Source organism: Triturus cristatus, chromosome 6, assembly GCF_964204655.1.
Source record: "Triturus cristatus chromosome 6, aTriCri1.1, whole genome shotgun sequence".
Lineage (NCBI taxonomy): Eukaryota > Metazoa > Chordata > Amphibia > Caudata > Salamandridae > Triturus > Triturus cristatus.
The window spans coordinates 1,758,829,129-1,758,854,641 of NC_140589.1; the positions used below are offsets into that span (position 1 = coordinate 1,758,829,129).

At 45.6% G+C, this 25,513-nt stretch overlaps 1 protein-coding gene across 1 annotated transcript in view; it reads right to left on the bottom strand.

The window, feature by feature from the left end:
• LOC146821937 (calpain-14-like) overlaps positions 1-10,600 on the bottom strand; it is a 30,519-nt gene extending 19,919 nt beyond the window's left edge. Inside the window, exons 1-5 of the mRNA XM_085613022.1 lie at positions 10,073-10,600; positions 5,267-5,336; positions 3,096-3,214; positions 1,473-1,609; positions 565-739 (exon numbers count right to left, since the gene is read on the bottom strand). Of these exons, the coding sequence (XP_085469148.1) occupies positions 565-739; positions 1,473-1,609; positions 3,096-3,214; positions 5,267-5,336; positions 10,073-10,447 (876 nt within the window). The 5' untranslated portion in view covers positions 10,448-10,600. The remainder of the gene's footprint in view (positions 1-564; positions 740-1,472; positions 1,610-3,095; positions 3,215-5,266; positions 5,337-10,072) is intronic.
• Between the last annotated feature and the right edge of the window lie 14,913 nt (positions 10,601-25,513).

The window sequence follows — 25,513 nt, forward strand, 5'->3', positions numbered from 1 at the left end:
TTTTTTAAAAATGCCGGTACTCTCCAATTAAACGTATAGCATTTCTCTTGAGAAGTGCCGGTACTCAACGTCTCAAAAAAAAAAGTGCCGGTACTGCGTACCGGACAGTACCGGACCATTTAAAGCACTGCTCTGGGGTACTTCCCATTCAATGAAAATCAGGCAGTCTATCTGGCCTTTAATTTCAGTTTGTTGCCACCTCTAAGAGGTTCCCTGAGATCACCCCTGAGTGCAAGCTTCATGGACACAAAGCAAGCATGCCCTCCATACAACCCTGTATACTGCACGGACCTGGACTTTACCATCTATCACTTCTGGGGCTGGGCTCGTCAACCCTCTGACCAGTGAAACCCAGTCAGGTTTTCATTCTATACATGACGGATATGCATCAGGAACCTTAGATCAAATACACTTAGATTGAGATTGTTTACATATTTGTTGGGTCTGAAAACCCAGCGGGATCTTTGCACTTTGACCTCTTGAAGGGTTCAGTGGTAGCTGCACTGATCACGACAGTGGATACATCATTGCCATTGTAATGCCAGGCCAACCAGATGCCCTTACCCCTGAGAGCGTCTGGCAGCCCATGAGGGAGCCGCTGTAGGCCGCGCGGACCAGGATGTCATACAGGCCGGGAGGGGAGTCTTCCAGCTTGATGGAGAGGTTGACGCCACCGGTGAAGTCCACCAAGGCTTCAGACACCTGGCCTATCTGCATGTCCTCGTAGGAGCCGCAGACCCTGAGGAGAAAAGGTGCAAGACAAGTGTTTATAAAAGTGTGATAAACACAAGCATGCATGCAAGACACAGGTACACACACAAAGCATCCCACAGAACCATGAAGGCAGAACATCAACATTTGGTGTTTCCCTAAAGCCATCTCTCCTCTTTCATCTCTCTGTTTCTGTTTCCATGTCTCTCTCTCTTTCATTTTCTCCATTTCTCTTTCTATTTCTCGCCTCCCTCTGTCATTCCATCTCTGTCTCTGTATTTCTTTTGCTCTCTCACTCTTTCATTATATATCTCGATCCTCTCTCATCATGTCTCTCTCTTACTCTTTCTCTCCATCTGTCTCTCTCTCTTTCTTGTTCTTTCTGTCTTTCTCTCGCTTTCTCTTGGACACTTTCCCTCACTCCCTTTCCATTTTATTTGCTCTACAGTTGAAGCTTCCTTTTTTTTCTCCACTTCTCTTTTTCTGTCACGGTCTGGCTAAACCTCTTCCGCTCTCACACTACCTTGGCCTGCCTCTTTCCTTCTATCTTTGTTTTTTTTACCTTTTCTTGTCATTTGCTCATTCCTGGGAAGACCCATTCCTTAATTGCAGAATCCAAAAACATAAAATGCACAAGACTACTTTTGAGATGCCCGCTTTTCTAGATGCATTTCTCACCGCTCCTGTGTGACTGCTCATGTCTACATCCCATACATTTCTTGTGACCAGTCGGTCATCTGTAGACAGTGGGGTGTACTTACTTGGCGTAGGCTTTCTCGAGGAGTGCTCCCCAAAACAAGTTCTTGTGAATGGAAGAAACGAAGATCAGCCTCCCGTCCTCGGTGACTGGTAGTTGGTCGTCGACCACCACATCCACCCACTCTCCAAAACGCCAGAACTGGGAAACGACAACACACAATGCAGAAAGTAAGAGGTCAGAACTGTGTATCCGCCTGGCATAGTCTGAAGCAGAGCTCACGTGGTATGCTATTCATATATCTGATTGGTTGCAAGGTTCATCCAATCACAGACTAGCATACATTTTGTATATTAGAGGTACCAAATAAGTCCTAGGATGAGGGGCTAAAGTATCATGGTTTGCTGATCCGAGGTAACAGATTTGAATCACATGGGCCCTGGTGACGCGGTCAGAATGTGGTGCTTGTCAGACAAGTAATTCTGTCCACTCCCTAAAATGATGTTGTGCTGCCTCCTGTTTTTGGACGTCATCCTCAGGTTAATAAAGTGGAAGTAATTAACCTATCTCGAAGGAGTCAGGAGTGAGGTTTTCCTAGTGGCCATAGTTAAGTGCACCTGGACTTGGCAGTGAATATAGTACATGACTGTGATTTACAATTCAAGTGGAACATTCTGGTCTCGGAGTCAATTTTACCTTATAGCAGCATGGCCATGTGTATTGAACGAGAGGGGGGGAGGGGGGTTACTGCTTTCTAAGAAAGTGGACTCTGCTGCACAGTATTGCCACAGCATTAGAAGCCAGAAGGGCCAGGAAACTGAAGAGTTTCATTCAAAGGGTGGCCTGAGCTTTTTGGACCACAGGGAATACAGGGCTGTTGTCCGTTCGGATCTGGGGAAATGTTAGACTAACACTGTTCTAGTCTGGCTTAGCCAATGCGGTCGACTCTTCTGGAATTTGACTAATCAGGAAATGACGCCATCGAAGTGGCATGTCATAATATCACAGTCAGAAAAATCACCTGACATTTAAATATCGTTTACAAAAATAGCGCCCCATTGGGTATAGATTTTGTATTATTACCTCAAATTGGACAATTTATTTTGTAGAATTTAGGACACGATATTTATGTCAGACGATCTTCTTCTTGTGATGTCTGTTGCTAAACCCGCCATTCAGGATACAGACTCTTGCCTGAAACTCTTAGATAAACTGCGTGGAATTGTTTTACTGTCGATTCCAGACTTTCCTAGAATCCTGGTGTACACCAAGTGAATTCGTGGAGCTGTATGTTGGGGTATTTTGTGAGAATACATTGAGTCGTAAGCGTGCAGTAATGTACTCTGTGTAAATGATTGCTGTTCTGTTGCGTGTAATGTCGGTACTTCCTCCCAGGCCTGTCGCTCTGAAGCTCAGCCTACCAGAGAGCGTGATCACACGCCAATATGGGGGAAAACCCTGCACTTCGAGGAACTTTGTGTCATGCTGTACAGTACAGAGCCTTTTCAAATAGGTCTGGGGGCAGCCATTATACTGGGGCATCGCTGCCAATGAGCATCATGGCATAGACAAAGAAGCATTCTTTTTCGGGCTCCCTTTGGTACCCCAGTGCATCAGGAAGGCAGTGTCATTCAGAGCCTAGACCACCCATCATCACGTCTGTTCGTCACTCTCCAAAGACACTCACCCGGAAGTGGAAGATGCCGGCATAGTTTTTGTCGAAGCTTTGATTCTGAGGCACAACGTTGGCCAGGATGTCTTTGTGGAACGTCAGCGAGGCCAAAGCAGCCAAAAACCAGCAGTTTTCTGTGAAAGACAATGGTATATCAGCATTCAAACACTCATGTATGACCAGGAAGGACTTGAGAGGAATGTTTCATTGTGGACGGCACTGTGAAAAGCATAGATTCGTGGAAAGACAGTATGTTAGTCACACTGCTGAAACTAATATTATATATATATATGATAAAGTGTCTGCCCATGTGTTGGGAGGGTATTGCAAGTCACCGTTGGCATCTCTTATCCAGAAGAGGAAGGAGGCTGAGCGCTGCGCTCCGCTGTAAAGCCACAGAGCTGAAGGGGGCGCGCAGCGCCGTTTACACAACTGCAGGGGTTGCTTTGTTTCTTGGTTGAGATTTTATTGTCATGTCGTCATGTTATCTTATGTTATTTTACATTATGCTCTTGCATATCATACTATGCCGTGATCAGTCATGTTATGCATTGTCTTGTTATTTTATGTTACACTATACCCTGTTGTGTCATTGAATGTCTTTTTATCTTGCAATATGTTATATTATATTCCAGTGAGTTGTTATGTTATGTTATGCCATGTCATGTTATGTTATATTATGTTTTAGCATGGCATACTATACTGTGATCTGTCATGTCATGTACTGTCTTGATGTATTATGCTACATTATACTTGGTTGTGTCATGGAATGTCTTCTTATGTTGCATTTTGTTATATTATAGAATGTTGTTATATTATGTTATGTTTGTTATGTTATGCCATGTCATGTTATATTATGCTGTTGCTTGTCATACTATGTTGTGATCTGTCATGTAATGTACGGTCTTGTTATATTATGTTACACTATACTCGGCCATGAAAGGCCTTTTTATATTTCATGATGTTATATTATAGTGTGTCGTTATGCTATGAACTGCATGCTGTGCTATGCTCTGTCATGTCTTGACACACTATGCTTTAAAATGCTGCAATGACCTGCTATGTCAGGCTATGGCGTGCTGCTAGGTCTTGCTGTCTTGTGTAGCGCTTTGCCATAAAGTGCTTCATGCTGCATTGAAATGGCTGTCTGGAGAACAGACCAGTCTGTAGGCAGCAGGTCGCGTGAAGGGAAGGGCAGCGGGTAACCTACAGAAGTGTGGTGGGGCTGCGTTGCTGCTGAAAGAAGGTAGCATTCTAGTTCCTGCCCTGCTGTCACGGATCACACCCTCTGGCTGCATAATAACAAAATGTGTCTGATCAAGATCACACATACACCACCAGATGGTCCTGCGCTGGCTTTAGGGGCACTGACTTCTGTGTAGCGAACATGTGTCCGTTACTTGCCACACACCCAGTCACTCTGCATCTGTCCGGCCTGTCTACGCTTTGACACATATACAGAAGGGACAGCAGGAACGAGGCTCCTGTAAGATGCACGCAAGCCATCCTTCAGATCACACGGGTCACTGTTGCATGGGCGACCCCTGGATCAAAGTAGCCTGACGTTGTCTCCACACATCTCTTGGAGAATTTAATTCGTATTGTATTTAATGCCCATCTTGGCCTTTTTTTCAGTGATGGTTCCTGAGAAGATAGGCGTGCATCGGATATGATAATGTTAACTCGCTATGTGTTGGGGCTTTGACCTTTTGAAAGTGTTCGTCAGAAAATGTTGTAATTTGCCGATTAAAAAAGATACAATTAACAATTGTTTACCTCAAAGTCTGGTGGGTTTGAGGTTTAGTGTTGAGGTAAACGGGCATATAATTCGGAAACGTGGCTAGTGACTCGTGTCTGCTGGCATTAGAAATCTGAAGCTGTGCCCTGTGAGCATTATGCAAGCAGGATATTATTTTTCAATTATTTCTTGTAAAATGGAAAAGTGAATGGCAAAGACAAGTGACTGCCAAACACGAGCGGAAGGTTAATTGGTGCATGCCTTTCGGTGCAGTCACTGGCTCAGCCCAGGGCCCCGGCAGCAATTAACTGCTGAGTGTTGCAATTTCCGCTGAGCTCTTAACTCACAAACAGTGAGCTGGAGTCCCGCCCCTGCCTTCGTGCTGAGTGCCAGCTCATGGGGCCCTCAGAACTGCACACACATCACAGCCCTCTCCCAGCTCACGTACCTGAGAGCCCTTGGTGGAGATCGAATCTGCTCGCGTTCGTGGCATAGAACTGCGGGTTCTTCTCGAGTTCCTGTGGAAGGGAAACAGGGAGAGATGTGAGGTGGCGGCAGGTGGAATGTAACACGCAATGCCTGTGATTCACTCAATAGTTCACTTTCTGCTTTTAATGTGTGATGCCCAAGATGGATGGGGACTAAAAGCATTATACATGTTTGGTCTTTCCAGGCAGACTGCTGAATGAGCCATGTTTTTTTTTTACAAAGACTGCTATTTCCCCATGCATAACTGCAGAGTGCACAACTACACACTGTGGAAAGAGAGCCTATATGCAAATGCACAATGTTGTCATTTTTCTTTCTTCGCCACAGGAAAAACATGTTTCCAATGGAGAAACCTCTTCCCCTTCGCCGCAGTAAAACTCTGACAATCTCCAGAGTAGGAAAGGGTCGAACAGGAGTTTGTGAATGGCCACAAGCTTACGAGGCGAACTGCACCTTCATCCACCCACTACGCATCCCTTGAATGGAGTTTACTACTGTGTGATTCTTTGCACTCGTGGCAGGGAATAACACAGCAGTAAAAAACATTTATGTCTGACAGGGATCCTTTCCAGGTCTGCGTAGACACAGCTCTCGCTCTTTCGCCAGCGTCATACTTTAAAACAAATCATAATAAAAATGCATGCAGATATATTCTACACAGAGGCCCTCTCCGTGTTCCAGTGCCATTCATGTTTTATTTCCGCCTTACACAGTTTAAAGCATGAGGCAATGGGTCACATATGCCGCCTAATCACTTATTGTCCCTTGAAAACATGCGTGCCTGCATTCCATTATGCCATTTTTGCTATTTTCCACTTTTAAACTTTTGATGTCTATTGCTTATGCTGGCAAAAAGAATACGTAAAAAGAACTATGGCATGCTTCTCAAGGCCAGGCCCTTTGTATTTGCAAATGCTTGTTTGGCTAGCTTCCAGGTACAGATGAAGCCATTTACGACCATAATGGTGGGTTTACAGCCCTAAACTGGCGTGTGAATAAGGTCCACTCGTTTGCTCATACCCGCGCTCTGTCTGCATTGACAACAGCTGTGATACAGCCAGTGCCAGCGTGGCACTGGCTCTCTGAGCACAGCCATCCGGTGAGAGGTGAATGTGAGGCACAGCATGTGGTGGGGAGGATGGCAAAATGCGACATGTATATAGTTTGTTTAGGAAGATGCGTGCTTCTGTGCTGCGTTGCGTGAAAGGGGGCGAGCAGAAAAGATGCATATTTACAAAGATATGGAGCGTTTCTGCTCTCTGCTTGCGCTGGCGCACTCTGTGCTGCGTACCGCCAACGCAGGCACTCATGCACAATTGTGCCAGGGTGCCTGCGTTACAGGTAGTATTGTTTTTGTGCATGAAAGGACACCTTCCTTCACAAAAATAATACTTAGAGACATATTTCTCTTTCCATGTGTGCTGTAGAATGCAGCAGACATTGAAAGAGGAAGGAACGAGGAGAAATAAAGATATTTCTCCTAGTTACACCTCTGTTGGATAGGTGCACCATTTTTGCACAAACCCAGTTTACAAGTCTTTGTAAATCTAATTTTCCGTCAAAATATATGGTCGGATGCATAAGAACGCCCATGCTGCACCCATGCAATGCCTATCTGGGGCTAGGTAACGCATGGCAGCACTATGCACTGCCTTTCTTTACTTTGTATTTACTAAACCACGCAAAGTGACTTCAAATGGCTTAGTATATGTCAAAAAGGAATTTGCGTCTGGGCTGCTCCACAAAAATGGCGCAACCCCTTTGAAAATCATAGCGAATCTGGGCCTAGGTCTCTGCTGCCGGCTGCCAGGACTGTAGTATCCCCTCTCCCCCTTGATGGATGGATGGGCTGAGACAAAATGGCGGACTGCTCAATAACATTAGACAAGAGCAACATGTGTGCACTGCAGACCTTTGCCTGAAGCTACCTTTCAGTTTTCACACCCAAATAATCATAGGTCCTGCCTGTTCTGCTCAAAATAATCGATACCATTGTACCTCTCTCTAACAGGGTTTATTTGCGCGCCCTTATTCCTGTTGAGAAACACAAAATGTGACAGTGATTAACAGTAAAAAACAGGCTGCTCCTTGTGAAGGCCGAAGAATTAATCGTCGAATAGCAACAATTTCAAATATCCCATTTCAAAAATGGGTCACCTGAAAATGATGCAGGAGGAGTGTCGTGGGATACAATTAACAGCTTACTGCCTTTTAAATAAAAGCTATGCTGACAAAATGCAATTGTTCTCGTATTTATAATGTTGAGCTAGACACCTCTCCTCTTCCTTGCCTAATAGTGTTTGACAGCAATGATGGCTCCATGAACACATTAAAATACGATGCTGTAGCAGCATCTAGCGGCCGGAGAGTGAAATGCATTGATGTCTCAATAGCTGCTCTGAGCCAAACGTGAGGACGTTTGTTCATAAAAGCACTGTAAGCCAGTGACTGAATTTACATAATGCATGTTGTCTGTGGCATACCAAAATCTGATGCTCCCCTGCAGAATATGATGAGGGGTCCTGAGATTCCCATTCCTCACTGTCACTGGTCTCGGCCTGAATGGGGGACTTCTAATAGGTTGGGAGTTCCGCTGGTCCCACAGGGACTGCACGCACCTGCATTACACCCCTGACGTATACCCACGGCGGGTGCTTAACGTTCATAAATGATTAACCAACGAACGTTTTCTGAGCGCCTCAACCACAAGGCACGCTGCGTTCCTCAACCAATGGAGCACCAGGCCTGGCAACTTCAAAACAAACTCAGAATGTGAGAGGAGGGAACTTGGAGAGGGCAACTTCTGGGGAGGGGCAGCGCCTTGAGTCCATTACCTCTCCAGGCATGAGAGTGCTTTGGAGGGGGCAGGGCCAATGAGAGGGGGCAGCATTTTGTGGCGGTAACTGCCCGACAGCCACTGTACGCACCTCTCCTAAAAAAGAAAACAGAGGCGCGCAAAGCTGTCGCTCTTGTCCCGGGGTGGAGGGGGGGGGGGGGGGGAGAGGGGAGTGGTTTGGAAAACCCTGATGGACCCCAGCTGTGCTCAGCCTTTACACATGAGCTGGAGCCCACTCGCTGCTGTGGTTTCCAGCTCACATGGTCTGCCTGAGATCAGCTCCTCAAGGGTGACTGTGTGATATTGTGTGGCATGCGATGGCACCATACCTTAAACACTAGACCATACCCCTTCCTAGTGCCTTCACAGCTAAGCCACGCCTCCTTACAGCGCCTAGATCAATAATCCATAGCCTCCAAGCCAAAGACCCTAGTTAATCCTTACCCACCATCACACCTCCTAATAGTACAGCCGTCAGCGCATCTCTTCGGAACAACGTCATACTGCACCCTTGACAACACCACAAGCCATTGCCGTACTTACTAGACAGCGTTTCGCCTCCTTACATCACACGTTGTTACCAAAGCTTTAACAGCACACAGCGCTTTCGTCACAGCGCACAGTGAATCACACATCTTGACAGGGGCCTAGCCAGGATGCCAGAGCACCTGCCGCTCTTCTTCCAAGACCGGTGACCACTAGAGCGCGTGCTCACTCTTCAAGGACCCGTGCGCCCTGATCACAATGAAGCGCCCACTCAAACGGCACACATTTCTAGACTCTTTCTCCACAACCAGCTTAACACCGGCCCCGTCCACCTCCCACTTCTGAGTCCCAAAGCTATGAAACAGCACAATGCAATTATCACTTAAGCAGTGGCAGGAAGTGGAGACGCCTCATACCAGCTGTAATTGGCATCTAGATACAAACGTGAGCAAGCCAGTGCCAGCGCTGGGCACGTGGAGCCGAGGAAGTAAACATCAAGGCATTGCCGTCGAAAACCCACGGTTTAAGGGGCCTAATGAACTCGGGGAAAGGCGCGTTTAAAGTAAAATCACAGATACAGTGAACAGATGGATTGTTAGGGACAGTGACTATATAGATTTAGACACAGGTTGTGTGTGTGTATGTGTGAGGGTTTGTGTGTTAGAGTGCAGGATGGATGAGTGGGTGGATAGGTGGATAGATCTGTAGATTAGGTAGATAGATCAAAAGGATAGATAGATAGATAGATAGATAGATAGATAGATAGATAGATAGATAGATAGATAGATAGATAGATAGATAGATAGATAGATAGATAGATAGATAGATAGATAGATAGATAGATAGATAGATAGATAGATAGATAGATAGATAGAATGGTAGACAGACAGACAAACAGACAGACAGACAGACAGACAGACAGACAGACAGACAGGCAGGCAGGCAGGCAGGCAGGCAGGCAGGCAGGCAGGCAGACAGACAGACAGACAGACAGACAGACAGACAGACAGACAGACAGACAGACAGACAGACAGACAGACAGATAGATAGATAGATAGATAGATAGATAGATAGATAGATAGATAGATAGATAGATAGATAGATAGATAGATAGATAGATAGATAGATAGATAGATAGATAGATAGATAGATAGATAGATAGATAGATAGATAGATAGATAGATAGATTTAATGTTAAACACTAAGCCAATTTATGCTGGGTTTACTGCTAGGCCGTTCTTGTATCCATTATTAAATCAAAAAAGACGTTCAATTGCGAAGCCATCATAAAGGTTGTGAATCTAATCAATGACAATAAGAGGGAAACATAATACAATTCACTGAGACATCAGGTCTTGCTGCTGGATCTGTAACCAGTGACATCAGGGACATGCACAACACATTGACTCTATCCCCTGCTCGGATCTCCCCCCATTGACTTACATGTGGCCTCTTCCACTGAATGTTCGCCGGCATCTTCTTCAGGAGGTCTCCAAATCCAATGGAGCGGAGCTCAGCGGGGAACGTCTCATCCACGAAGAGCTTCTTGGAGCGCAGGCACACTTCCAGTAGGGTTCGGTAGTCTTGACTGAGCAGCTTTCGTGGTTTTCGGAAGGTTCCAGTCCTCACCAGCTGCTTGGCCTTCTTGTCGGCGCCCTTGAAGCCCCTGAACGGCATGGTGAAGTAGGACTGTGAGGGCAGGTGAGCCGCCCGCCCAGGCACTGTCAGAAAATAGTCCCTCTTTCGAAGTCTCTGGAAAAGAGTAAACGGCATTCTACTGTTAATTCTCTGTTTCTGCCCTCTGGCATTTCTTGACATGGGCTCAGGGCAGGAGAGATTTGTATTTCCTGGTCCTTGAAGTGTTCTGTTCTCCAGCCCCTCACAAAACGCCAAAAACCAGCTATGTGCAGCTGAGACCAGCAATCACCCCGCTGTGGTTGTAGAGCGAACCTCTACCTGATGCAGCAGGGCAGTCACTCTTCACCCTAATGACTACAGACACAACAGCAGCTGGCACAAATACAAGCCAGCACGAGTGATTGTTCATGCTAAGGCGAAGGCGTGACAGGGCATGAGTCGTACAGCAACACGCGCACACCCTGACAGTTCATCACCCAATCACATTCCTACCGTCAAAGCAGCTCACTAAAGGGCTGATGGGACAGATGTGTGTGAATTCTGCCTTAATATCAATTTATAAGACCAGAGGTGTATGGCGGTGGGCTCTGTGATCCTTTAAATCCCTGTAAAGACCACCTTTGTCTCCTGGCAGGACCTGTTCTCAGCAGTGGGCCTTCTTTGCAGAAATATTAAAGTCAATGTCCTGCTAATGCACTCAATGTGGAGTGTAGAGTTCTGCTCTACAGCTGATTGATTGTGTTTGGATGTCTGCAAAACAAAAATGTATCTAAGGCCTGCTGACCAACTCTGCAGTTCTTCCCAAAAGGCATTGAAGAGTATGCTGCGTTATAGTTCAAAAACATTCGCTATTTAATGAATCGGGGTGATTCGATGAGTGCATTGGGGTTCCCCTGTGTAGCGGTGATGCGCCCTCTGTAGAGGGTTCGTCATTGAGCGTGCTTACAAACTGCCTGTTCTAGTGTGTGTGCTGGTGTCTTCCTCTCCCAGTACATGTCTGCATTCCCATGACCATGCCATGGTCTTCCTAGCCTAGAGTTACTTTGCGCCAATATTATCTATGGTGCCTCTTTGGCCTTCCTTTACCAGTCTCAGTTGGTTTCCTGCCCCAGTGTGCACATCAGTGTGCGCATTTCCCTGTCCAAGAAGTGATTGTCCCCCTCTCTCTGAGTCAATGTACTCCTTCCAGCAGTGAGAGCAGGAAAGTCAGCACCAAGCTGGCCACCTCCATGCAGGAAAAATGCTGCTTGGAAGTGCAGGTGGGGTAATAACTGATTGTGTGACTGGCACCGGCTGTTGTGTTGGGGGGCAACATTCCTTCCGGTGTAGGATTATTCCTCACAATAATGTGGTAGGAGTGGCAGGTGACAGCATTTCTGTAAAATGGTGGGAGTGACAGCGGATAGCATATCTGTAAACAGTGGGAGTGACAGCGGATAGTATTTCTGTAAAGTGGTGGGAGTGACAGCGGACAGCATATCTGTAAAATGGTGGGAGTGACAGCGGATAGCATATCTGTAAAGTGGTAGGAGTGATAGCCGATAGCATTTCTGTAAAGTGGTGGGAGTGACAGCGGATAGCATATCCGTAAAGTGGTGGGAGTGACAGCGGATAGCATATCTGTAAAGTGGTAGGAGTGACAGCGGATAGCATATCTGTAAAGTGGTAGGAGTGACAGCGGATAGCATATCTGTAAAGTGGTAGGAGTGATAGCCGATAGCATTTCTGTAAAGTGGTGGGAGTGACAGCGGATAGCATATCCGTAAAGTGGTGGGAGTGACAGCGGACAGCATATCTGTAAAATGGTGGGAGTGACAGCGCATAGCATATCTGTAAAGTGGTGGGAGTGACAGCGGATAGCATATCTGTAAAGTGGTGGGAGTTATCGCGGATAGCATATCTGTAAAGTGGTGGGAGTGACAGCTGACAGCATTTCTGTAAAGTGGTGGGAGTGACAGCGCATAGCATATCTGTAAAGTGGTGGGAGTGATAGCCGATAGCATTTCTGTAAAGTGGTGGGAGTGACAGCGGATAGCATATCCGTAAAGTGGTGGGAGTGACAGCGGATAGCACATCTGTAAAGTGGTGGGACTGATCGCGGATAGCATATCTGTAAAGTGGTAGGAGTGATAGCGCATAGCATATCTGTAAAATGGTGGGAGTGACAGCGGACAGCATATCTGTAAATTGGTGGGAGTGACAGCTGACAGCATATCTGTAAAATGGTGGGAGTGACAGCGGACAGCATATCTGTAAAATGGTGGGAGTGATAGCCAATAGCATTTCTGTAAAGTGGTGGGAGTGATCGCGGATAGCACATCTGTAAAGTGGTGGGAGTGATAGCCAATAGCATTTCTGTAAAGTGGTGGGAGTGATCGCGGATAGCATATCTGTAAAGTGGTGGGACTGATCGCCGGTAGCATTTCTGTAAAGTGGTGGGAGTGACAGCGGATAGCATATCCGTAAAGTGGTGGGAGTGACAGCGGATAACATATCTGTAAAGTGGTGGGATTGACAGCGGAAAGCATATCTGTAAAGTGGTGGGAGTGACAGCGGATAGCATATCTGTAAAGTGGTGGGAGTGATAGCGGATAGCATATCTGTAAAGTGGTGGGAGTGACAGCGGATAGCATATCTGTAAAGTGGTAGGAGTGACAGCGGATAGCATATCTGTAAAGTGGTGGGATTGACAGCGGATAGCATATCTGTAAAGTGGTAGGAGTGACAGCTGACATTATATCTGTAAAGAGTGACAGCGGATAGCATATCTGTAAAGTGGTGGGAGTGACAGCGGATAGCATATCTGTAAAGTGGTGGGATTGACAGCGGATAGCATATCTGTAAAGTGGTGGGAGTGATCGCGGATAGCATATCTGTAAAGTGGTGGGAGTGACAGCGGATAGCATATCTGTAAAGTGGTAGGAGTGACAGTTGACATTATATCTGTAAAATGGTGGGAGTGACAGCGGACAGCATATCTGTAAATTGGTGGGAGTGACAGCTGACAGCATATCTGTAAAATGGTGGGAGTGACAGTGGATAGCAGATCTGTAAAGTGGTGGGAGTGACAGTTGACAGCATATCTGTAGAGTGATAGGAGTGGTAGCTGATAGCCGCTCCCACCACCTTATCCATGTCCCTCTCTCTGCCTGTACCACGATTCTGCTTGTCCCCATACTTCTGTCTGAACCCCCTGACTGCACCCTTCTCCCACTGCACCCCTCATTCAGCATGTGCCCCTCCCACCTGTGATCCTCCCCCTGCCTCCTCTTGCATGTGTCCCCTGTCCTTGTCTCTTGCCACACTCATCCGTGTGTGAAGAAAGTTCCCCTGCTGCCCACTATGCAGCGCCTGTGCATTCGAGAAGCTTGCACTGCTAGTGCCATGCTGTTCTGCCTGTGTGACGGAAGCTTGCACTTCTGCTGAATGTTCACAGCAGTAAACTAGAATGCCATTTCTAAATATATTTTCGACGTGGCCAATCATTGGCCTCGAAAAAAACATTGACAAAGCATTCTTGTTACAATCAACAGGAGAGGAAGTAGTTCCTTGCTCCCCTGCACGCCCCCCACGCACCCATTCATTTCAGGCTCTTGTGAAAAGGCGAGGCCGCAGCATCACTCTCAGCTTGAGTGACATAATTCCAGCGCCGACATCGAACAGACACAATTGTGCACAGAAATGAGTTCCGGCTGCCACTTCTCGAACGAGGAAAGGAACGTGTCAGCTCCCTGCAGGCCCCTGACTCAGTGACGAGGAATTGGGCCTGTGTAGTCATCAGTGCCAGCACGTGTCCAGGCCAGCTGCCCCTGGCACGCAGGCAGCTGGCACAGACACAGAGCTAAGTGGGGTACGAAACTACAGGCAGCCCAAGGCAGGCACGTCTACTGCACCCCTTTACTAAGAAACGGGGCATCGGCCGGTGCACGCAGAGCACCGAGTCTGTCTTCTGTTTCCCGCCCACGCCCTCTAAGACAACACTATCACGCACGTGCGGGCGGGCGCCGTGAGAAAACACCACACTGCACTTTAACATACCTTTACTGGCACTCACCTCCCTTCATTACCCAACTGTTTGGTAATAATTAAGAAATGATATTTGTTAATTGTGTCATGTTTAGACATTACATCAGTTGAACCAGAAGTAAATGTGAGGGATTTCTGTGTGCAGCAGCGATGCCCCACATAGCAACACACCAGTATTCCTACAGGGAGTACATTTGTAAATGCCTGACAAACTCAATAAAAATCTTGACAATACCGACAGAAAAACGTGTTGTATTGGGAATATGGGGGGATACCACGTTACAAAAATACAACAAAATGTTTTAGAATCTAAGGCACGTGAGTGCACAATGAGTCATAGCCAGGCAAAGGGGTAGCCTGAAATCCTGGCCTTGGTAGACGGGCAGGTTCATGGCTCTTCGCACTTTAGTATCGTAAAGTCTTATTCCTACCACTCTTGACCGCTGGTTCTGTCCCTAGCGCCTTGACGCCCTTGGGCAAAGTTTGCGCTCTATAAGATGATCATTCATTCATTTAGTTGAAAATTAAAATACATTGATGTATGTTAGCAGAAAAGTTGGTGTATGAAGGTAGAAGTAGTCCTAAAAAATATCAAAACATTTGGGGACCCTGAGGGGTTACTGCGGAGATGATCCTGTCCTCTCCCTCCCTCCCCCCACACACATGTACCCAGTTCCAGGTGCTTAAACATGATGGTATGGATTCTTTCATGCTAAAAAGCGGTTTGATGTCAGTCTGCAAGGGGATAAGTGATTCAAGCAACCTGATTCTGGTGATGTTTATCGCTACATATTTGTCAGTAGAAATGCCAATAAAAGTGACTGAAAAAGCAATATTTCATAAGAAATCTTCTTTTGGCCAATTGCTAATAGTTTCTACTTGAACCTATTGCATTTTGGGGAACTGTGGCACATGGACTACTTTCGCTTCTAATGGAAAGCATGGTAAATTCTACTAACAAGATTTCACTCTCATTTTGTAGGTTAGGCTTGCTTTGGGCTGTTTTCCATAGGTATTTGTGGTAGTTCACAAAAAATGTGAAAATGTTAAGAGTTTCTTTTATGTGGAAGTGGCGGCACCCTAGAAATAACACAGTGGCCCTCGCGGGGCAGGATCACCTAGCTTTGCTCCTAAAGTGAGATGTTGATTTAACTTTCTCCCTTGGCAGCACACAGTGGACATTTCGTGGATATTTGTCGGTTATACTTTCTTTTCCAAAGGAATCTGTACATTGTAAAGTAGGAGCACAACCAATGGTTGTTTCTTTGAGTAACCTGCAGGGACATCAAACCAAATACTTGATGTCCATCTTATGCATCGAACACCAGGTTGTATTCCTGGAAACAAGTAGGCCATTTGCTTTCTGACAGTTTCCTTCCGTGGGGTACATCCCACGGTAAGAGATAAGGGAACGAATGGCGGTGGCTGCTTCGTATTGTGAGAAATCACTTTCCATGTCTGAAGCATCTTTCCATTGTGTCCCTCGTGCGCCTCGTGTCCTCGGAGAAATGGTGGCTATATAAGTTATTACATAAAAAGAAATATTTGCCTATATGGATGGATAGTTTACCAGACGCCTGTTTAAAAACTTTTTCTTCCGGATATTCATGACCCATAAGATGTTAGCCAATTCCTCAAAGGTAGACATAACACAAGAAGAAAGCTGTAGGAAGGGTATTGCCTTTTTAGAGCTTAATGCTGTACATTCTTCAAGTAGGCCTTAAACATTGGCATTCTAGAATGACCTAATGAAGGTGTTTTTATATAACACTTCCTGTTACTTATGGTGAGCTCATGGCACTGTGAATAGCATGCCTGCCGCTAGACAACTAAACTATAATCATCATTTGCCCTGGAAGGATTGAGAGGCCGAGGGAAGGTGTTGACTTGAAGGGGGGCTGAGAGTAGATTGCCTGAGGGTGAAAGAGGACAGGGTCTCTCATACCAGCGCGGGCCAATAACTCACTGCATGGCTGAGGGAATTGCCTCAAGGAGGGAAGTAAGCGAAGGTCTCAGAAGACGGCTGAGAGCGGAGGTGGCTGAGGGAAGTGGAAGACATGACTTCAGATCAGGGCTGAGGGTGTGGACATTGATGATAAAGGGGGACATGTTTCAGAGGCTCGGGCGTGGTTTCAGAGGATGGAAGAGGGCATTTTCTCAGGTGTCTTTGAGGGCATGGTATCAGGCGGCAGCTGAGGGCAACATGACAGAGGGCAGCAGAAGGGCGGGGATTAAGGGGTGGCTGAGGGGATGGCCTGGTAGGACAGCTGAGGGCATAGTCTCAGGGACAAACAGAGAGCATAGTCTTAGGGGACCATCAGGACATGATCTTAGAGGATAGGAGACAGCACAGTCTTTGAAGACTTGTGGGGACATTGCATAAGGTGGTGGATGAAAGTATAGTACCAAAGGGCAGCGGATAGCATTGTCTTGGAAAACAAAGGATACAGTTGTAAAGATATGGAACTCTGCTGATTGCAGGGTCTTGGGAGACCTTGAAGTCCAGAGTCTTGGAGGATGACAGGGTGCATTATCTCAGATAAACTTTGAGGACATTAACTCAGAGAGTGACATAGAGAATTGACTCAGGATACCTGTGAGGATGTCGTCTCAGCACGTGACTTGGCGCATAGTCTCAGGGTAACTTTGAGAGCATTGTCTCCAAAGATGAAAGAGAGCATCATCTCAGAGAACATTTGAGGGATGATCTGCATTAAATGTAAAGGGGCATGGGCTCAGAAAGTGGCTGGGCCTCGACTTTGAAGGCAAATGATACACAGATAGGCAGGGTCCTAGTGGCCACAGATGGCATATTCTCCTAACTCCATTGAGGGGATGGACTCAGATCATTTCTGAGGGGCATAGTTCCTGGCATGGCCTCTGAAGATGAGGGCATGATCTCAAACTGCAGCGACCGGCATGGTCTAGGGGCTCTATGAAAATGTAATTAATTATAAGTGATTAATTGTCGGCATGTTCATTGGTACATCATAAAACTATAATAGTTGAGGATCAAGTCACTAAAGTCTACCTGCTCAATCTGCATGCTCAGTGAATGGTTTTTAATCAGAATGGTTATTCTTTTAGGTGTGGGGTTCTCTTTAACCACATTGTTCCCACTAGATTGATTTTAACTTTATGAATACTCTGGGCCTCCCAGTCTAAGATGCCAACCGCGTTGTAAACGAATATCAGACACTTGCCAAGTTACATTACGGATAGGAGACTGAGAGATGTGACAGGGTATATATAATGTTTTTAGATATCAGATCTAATATCACTTGAGGAAGCTCCCATTCTCTGTATGATGTCATTGTAAGTAACACAACTGAAAGATATACAATTTAATTACTCCTTAATTTCAGGCTTTGATTATATGTGCAGCTTTCTCTGAAAACAGGAATATCAAAGAGTAAGTAGAGGTGATGATTTCCGCTAACCGATTTAAATACAGGTAGTATAACATGTACATTTGCGCACTTTAAGAAGCCTTCCTCAAATCAGAATCTTTTGAGGTTCTTGCAACTGCTACATGCATGTTTGCCAACAACATTTCACATCAGTTATTCAAAAAGATATTATCACCTCCTTATCCCGAACCAATATGGCGGTCAAACTTTCACTTCAACTCCAAACATAGCGAAGCAATAGAGTAAATAGTCTGCTTTCTACTAAAACCTTACAAGTTGCCTACAGTAGTCTGAAGATCCACAGATGAGTTGTTTTTCTGCTTGCCCGCGCTGGAAAGAGAGGCACGCCACGTGCTCGTCATTAGAATATTGAACCTGCAGCACAGATCCAGCTTCTGAGAAGTCTTCAGGAGGGATTGGGGAGCAAATAACCTCAGCCATGGGTTTTGGACTGCATAGTGTCTGGCGTCTCCATAGGTTATGGTGGGGGTCCAACACTATATATTAGAACTCTTCATTCTGATTCAATATATAAAATACTATATTTTAAGGATTCACAAAAATTAGAGTCGCATAGGCGTCTATAAGGAAGCATTGAACAAGGTTGGGCTCAGTTTTAAGAGTCTCTCCTCCACTGAAAGTCATGGGTGACTGCAAGCTCTATTGAGCTGAGTAATCTTTGCAATATTTTTCAATAAATTGTCTTTATCGCATTCTTATTGGTACAACTTTCTATTGTTCATCATTTAAAAAAAATGAGGAATATAAACAGACTGAATCTCTTAATGGGCCATCCTGTAGCGTCTATCAATGTTATGATGTTCAGGTGAGGAGTGACGTCATTTCTTTTTCACCTGAACCACACAAGAAGAACCCCCTCTTGAAATGATCTCTTTCGACCTGATGTGGATTTGGCTACCACAGAAATGCATCCATGGATCACACTCGGGATCCATGCAACATCTGTCGATTAGTCGCCAAGCCTGTTTTCCTCGCCCATTGATACAGGACTGGATGACTGTCGCAATACCTTGTCCATCACGAGACTCGGATTCATCGCAGCTGCTCTTATGAAGGAAGTAAAGCGCTGGGTCCACCAACAGGATCCAACCAGTGGGTGGTTACTCATCACTCGTGAATGTGAATGCACGGTTTCCCTCACCTGCCTTTCACACCTCTCCAAGCCTCTGTGCTTGGCATGGCACGTTTTCCAGTTGGAATGAAGTTATGCAAGCTTGAGCACACCCAGTTTCTCCCTGTGGAGACTCAAAAACGAAAGAGCTCGAGAAATTGCATGGAGTGAACAGTCATCCAGGTGAAAGGTTATTATTACATACTTGCAAAAATAACCTATGTAGCTCTCTAACCCAAACACAAACGCCATATTAAAAAATGCATAAAATAATAGATCAATCACTGTGTATCTTTGTAGAGGATATCTTGCACCTTAGAAAATATACGTCACTGTTAATATACACCATTGACATCCCTATCGCAAGTACTTGAATGAATGACACTTGTAACATGCACACTACTAACAACAGGACTTTTATGCTGGCAAATACGCATGCACTATCAGCATAACTTCTGCAGGTGTATAATGAACCAGATCGTTTTATACACACTAAAAATGGCAAACATGACTCTAATGATTTTCATAATTTGCAATCAGGTAAATCACATAGGGGTGTGTGTGGCTGTCAATTGTGCAGCAGGTTCAGGTGCACCGGGCCTTGATTCCTTTCAGGGTCCCAGACGTTTAGGACAGAGTTGGACTGGCCTATAGGGTAATCAGGCAGTGTGCCCCATGGGCTGGTCCAACAGGTCAGTGTGTGGGTCGTTTTTTTGGCTGCTTATGGGCCTGTTTTATTGTCTGCGGGGCCGGTTTTTACGGTTAATTTCCCAGAAACTATAAAAACAAACCTGCAGCAAGCTCAAATTCATGCACTTTTCCATACATGGCAAAACACTTTTACAGCGTGTGTTTACAAGCACAAAACCGTCCCAAATTGCAAACATGGGCCGCTTATTGGGGGAGAGGTGGGAGGACGCACTTTTAGTTTGGTTCCCCGGGCCTATTTTGGCCCCAGTCTGACCCTTCTTTAGGGACACGCTGCACCCCGGCAATGGCTGTATTATGAATTTATTGTAAGAGCAGATCGGTGCACGTTTGCAGCCCTAGTGTACTCAACGGCGGGCGATCTAATGCTTGAAAAACGATTGCTGAAGGCCTGGAGCCGCTTGATCTGTTCTCTGCAGCAGATACCAGCACGGGCGAAGCTTGCGATTGTTTTACAGGTCCCAACATGACAAGGATCGATTTCGAAAGCGAGCGAGCCTTCCAAAACATGAAGACATCTTCGGAACGCCCTTCTTGGCACTTCCATCGAAGGCCAGGCTCGTCGCGTGGCACGTGGGATTACTTGACAACTAGAGCGTGACTCACCGAATTCCATTTGTTAAACAATGGCGGCGCCTGCCCACGTGTGGGAAGCGCACGCAACAGGTTACATTTGTATTCAGTATCTGCAGACAGAATCCCCCCCACCCCCCTCCCCCAAAAACGCAACTCCTCAGCCCCAAATGCACAGGGATAAAGATCCCGCAAGAGTCCCAGGGATAAATGAATTTGATATCACTTTGCAAGTTACGTGGATTGCATCTCCTGCTATTTTGAGCATTACACAGGTTAAACATGCTCACGTGATTTCGGCTCTGAGATATTGCAGATCAGAAGCATATAACAAAGCAAGTGAATTGTCCTGTCTGCTAGTCAAAAACGAGAATTTTCCAATTACAGTATCCTTTTCCTTGAGTATTATTCTTATTCAGCAGCCACGCATCATTATTAAAGCGCCAAACAAGTACTGATGGAAAATGACAAACATTTACAGAGAAGCGCATGCCAATCATATTGATATTGTTGCAATTCTCTCGACATTAAACTTCTCATTTTTGCTTTTTTTAAAAATGTTGACAAAATATTCCCACACTGATGGTCAAACTCGGCTCTCTGTTACTGGGAGGACTGCATCGCGCAATATATTAGCAATGTGAGCTTCTAGGCACCTGGAACTGACAATCAACAGTAAGAAATGCAAAATTACATACAACATTAAGATATGTAGTAGGTGACAAGAAGAGCAGTCACGTGACCTCTACACTGAGTTGCCTTCAAAGACTTTATTGCCATAGAAGGCAACCCAATGGTTGCTGCAGTGTGTACAAAGCACAATGCCCCCAAGACGTTTTAAGGCATAGGAAAAGTGACCCATGGGCCAGGGTCCCACTTTCCAAGCCCACCCCTCCCCACCCCCCCCCCCCAACTGGGAATTTGAACTTTCTCTCAATTTGAACTCTGTCTATTCTATTTTTCTATGTAACCCTCTCCTTCTCTGCCTATAGATACCTCCAACTCTGTGTCTCAAAACCAGCACCACCTTAAGGATTTTTGCTATCCCCGGAAAGACATATTTCAACAGATTTTGTGTAAATCTTTCAAATTTTAACATATGATTTAGTACTGTTTAACTATATCTTTTACTATTTTTTTTAAATCATTTTTTATTGAGAGCAGGAAGAAAAAACATTGTCCATTACATCATAATGCATACAAAACTATATCTTGGCTAGAAATGAATAATATAATTCAAATTTGTTCTCTACAGAGGCCCCTAAAATATGTATTGCCATGGGCTCCCAATGTCCTTAAAATGACACTGATAGCAACCTACACATCTCAACAATAAACTTTGCACCTCAAGCCCTCACACAACGTGTGAAGCATATCAAAGCAATATTCGATATTCAGGAAGTGGAAAAAGTGAACACATCCAACCAAGCATTTGACTTCTAGGCTTCTAGACTTTCCAATACTTCTCAAGAGTCTGCAAGGCTTGACCCATCCTTCATTTCTTTTAGAAGAGTCTTACAACAAGCCCTCGCCAACACTGCTAGCCACCGCTCTTCAAGCTACTCAGTTCACCTACCCCATGTTAAATTCCTGTCTGTTAGCAATTAATAACCTGTTACAATATAAAGCACCTTGATGCGTAAAGCACCCTGATGCACATGCATAAAGCTTGTGCTAAATAAATACACAAAATAAATAAATTAAAAAAATTAATGGTTGAAGGCATTCTCGATCTTCTCACCTGCACTTTAACAACACAGCGCTGTATTAACACAGGTATGTATGTATGTATGTAGGGAATTTGTAAAGCCAGGAATCACCCCCACAGGGGTATCTTCGCACTAACATAGAAAACAGAGCAGACTGACATAGATTTCCATAACTCAGACCTTGAATAATTCCATCTTCAGGAGTTTTCTGAAGCGCGTGAAGCTAGAGCATTTTCGAAGCTCCTCTGGTAAGGAATTCCAATATTTAGGGGCCAGGAAGGCAACTGTTTTACCTCCAGTTCGAATTTTCTTAAAGCGCGGGACCGCCAGCAACCCTTTGCTTTCTGATCTAAGACACCGGTTCGGGCGATACAATTTAAACTTATCTGCCATATAACTCGGGCATTTGCCAAAAACAGCTCAATGGGCAAAGCAGCAGAGCTTAAACTTTATTCTCTGGCGAGTGGGAAGCCAATGAAGCGACTTCAGAAGTGGCCTGGAGGTGGTGCGCGGTGGTTTATTATGGACTAAGCGTGCGGCCACATTTTGAACAATCTGTAATCTGCTAAGAAGGGCCTCATTCGCAGAGGCCAGTAGGGCATTACAATAGTCAAGGCGACCTATGATCAGAGCCTGAACTAGGGTTCTACATACTGCGAGAGGCAGACAGATGAAAACTCTGCGCAAAAGGCTCAGGGTGCAATAACAGGTCCCAACGGTGGTCATTATTTGATCTTTCGTTGATAGCCGTGCATCCAACTGGACTCCTACATTTTTTGCCACCAAAGTAGGAGAGGGGTAGGCCAGGCTAGGGGGAACCTCACATTCCACCAACTAGTAACTCCCACAAACGTTTTGCACTGCACTCTAAAGGTATCAAGTGCCCTAAGCACTGAAAAATAGTAACAACTTTGTCACTAGAACTCTCTATTGGATAAATGGGAGAAATATACATTGTGTCGCTTATTATCAAGCATCAGGAGTACAAACCATCCCTCCCAATTCAACAAAGCACCCCATGTCAGGTAATGCAGCCCAGAAGACACTTATAAATGAACAGACCAACCTTGGAAGAGTCCAAATGCTGGAACCAGTCAGGGTATTCCTTTATGCTGTAATCCCGGCTCACGCTTCAGCCAACTGTTTGATGCTCTGTGACTGTTTGAATTATTTATATATGTGTAGGTTTACACCCATCACAGTCCACGTGCTTGGCAGTTACATCACTGTCTTTCCAGTGAAGTAAACCCTTTCACCTGTCTCCGCCCCTTTCGGGAAGTATACACACTTGAATACACAGCGCATAGCCCTGTTCCATTCTGTGGTCTGCTTTCCAAGTAAGGGGTATGATAGTGGAAACTCTGAGCATTTACGCCTTTGCAAAAGTCAAGCATAACAACATCTGACAGCAGCCTGGGGCAATAGCACGACTTCAACTTCAGACGTGCCCCAGCAAAGCCCAAAACTCTGCGTTAGATTCTAAGGAAAACATCTGGCGACCAAGCTACGATCATGGGAAACAGTGAGAGCTCAGCACTGCTTACTATGAATCAGGATTCTCGCAGGGATATTTTAAGGATTTTGGGGGCCCGGGTCCGAACGTATTTAGGGGCCCCTGTTTGGAACATATTTTAATTTGTGATCCAATTTCAGCTGTTTTATACCGTCATTGGCTAGGTCACTGACAGTGCAAAAGTACACTTGCCCAAATTCTAATTGTTTAATCTAATATTCAGGGATAGTGAAATGTGTTTTCAATATTGTAACATAGTAGCATCTCAACGATATTACTGCAAGTACTCTCTGTGACACCCTCCCATTTCTCATAAGTGAGGTCCTGTTTTGTTCAGAGAGAAACTTTTTTTATGGATGCTGCATGAATCATAAGCAAAACATTTTTCTGCAAAATATCTGTAATAGACTCGCAAACCACTTACATTAAAAATAAATTAAAGGAAAACAGTATTTAAAGCAAACACAAGGAGATGATGGACAGAGCACTGAAACTTTTCAGATACTCACCCCCAGTCACAGATCTGGGTTGAATCCATCATCATTCTTTAGCTCACTTCGCCACCCCAGTTCAGACACAGCTATATGCAAATTAGTCTTGACCCTGTGCCACATGGGAACAGTCCAGCCTGAACTACCAAGCCGTGTCTTCCCTGGACCGGAAACAAGCATCCTGGGACCGGTTTCGGGATAACACCCCTCATCAGCTAGGCTAGCTTGAATCCTGTGGCAGAGTGAGCAAGGGACCCATGTATGGGCTTACCCTGCCAACTTAGGGCAAACAGAGCAAACACAAGGAAATGATGGACGGAGCGCTGAAACTTTTCAGATACTCACCCCCAGTCACAGATCTGGGTTGAATCCATCATCATTCTTTAGCTCACTTCACCACCTCAGTTCAGACACAGCTATATGCAAATTAGTCTTGACCCTGTGCCACATGGGAACAGTCCAGCCTGAACTACCAAGCCGTGTCTTCCCTGGACCGGAAACAAGCATCCTGGGACCGGTTTCGGGATCACACCCCTCATCAGCTAGGCTAGCTTGAATCCTGTGGCAGAGTGAGCAAGGGACCCATGTCTGGGCTTACCCTGCCAACTTAGGGCAAACAGAGCAAACACAAGGAGATGATGGACGGAGCGCTGAAACTTTTCAGACACTCACCCCCAGCCACAGATTTGGGTTGAATCCATCATCATTCTTTAGCTCACTTCGCCACCTCAGTTCAGACACAGCTATATGCAAATCAGTCTTGACCCAGTGCCTCATGGGAACAGTCCAGCCCGAACTGCCAAGCCATGTCTTCCCTGGACTGGAAACAAGCATCCTGGGACAGGAGATGATGGACGGAGAGCTGAAACTTTTCAGATACTTACCCCCCAGACAGTATTTAAAACCATCTGTTTAAGAATTATTCAAGGTGATCTGGGCAAGTCTTTCTGCAGAACAGAGCTGGCTCTTTCAAGGGGCCCCCTGAAAGGCTAGGGTCCTGGACCAGTACCCACTTTGCACATACCTTAAAACATATCTGGTTTCTCAAAGAAATATGGATAGGTGACACGGGCAAACGCTTCTTTAATATTGGTCCTGAGATTCACGTGCAATACTGGGCTGGGGTAATGCTATGCACAAATGGAAAACATACACAAGGGGTATTCATTAGAAATTCTTGCTGGTAAACATGGATGCATAAATAAGATAAGAGGTGGCCTCAAAGCAGTGGGCGGTGCTTCTGACGTGCATTGTGCTGAGTGCAGAAACCCGCACATTGCCCCTTCACATTGGTATTTCTGTCCCCAGCAGATTTGGATATTACAGGAAGGGTAAGTGCATTCCATGTGGTGAGTGAAGCTCATTTGCAAGAGGTCAGCTAAACCTTCGTCCACTGTTACAGTTTCCACTGGGCAGAGGCTTAACTATCTGTGCAGCTGGTGCAGTGGCACCGGGACCTAGTGGGAGGCCCAGCCTGCCCAGCACCAGTTGCAATATATTTAACAGAAGTTCGGTGCTGTTTTAGATTTTTTTTGCTAGTCCCTGGAACCAAGCTCGGATTACTCCTTCTCCAGGGGAGGCCATAGGCGAGAATCACCGTCATGGACAGTGAGGAAGAGGGGAGATTTGAGTGTTGAGGAGATAATAAATAATATATGAAGAGAGACAAGGGGGGAATAAAAGG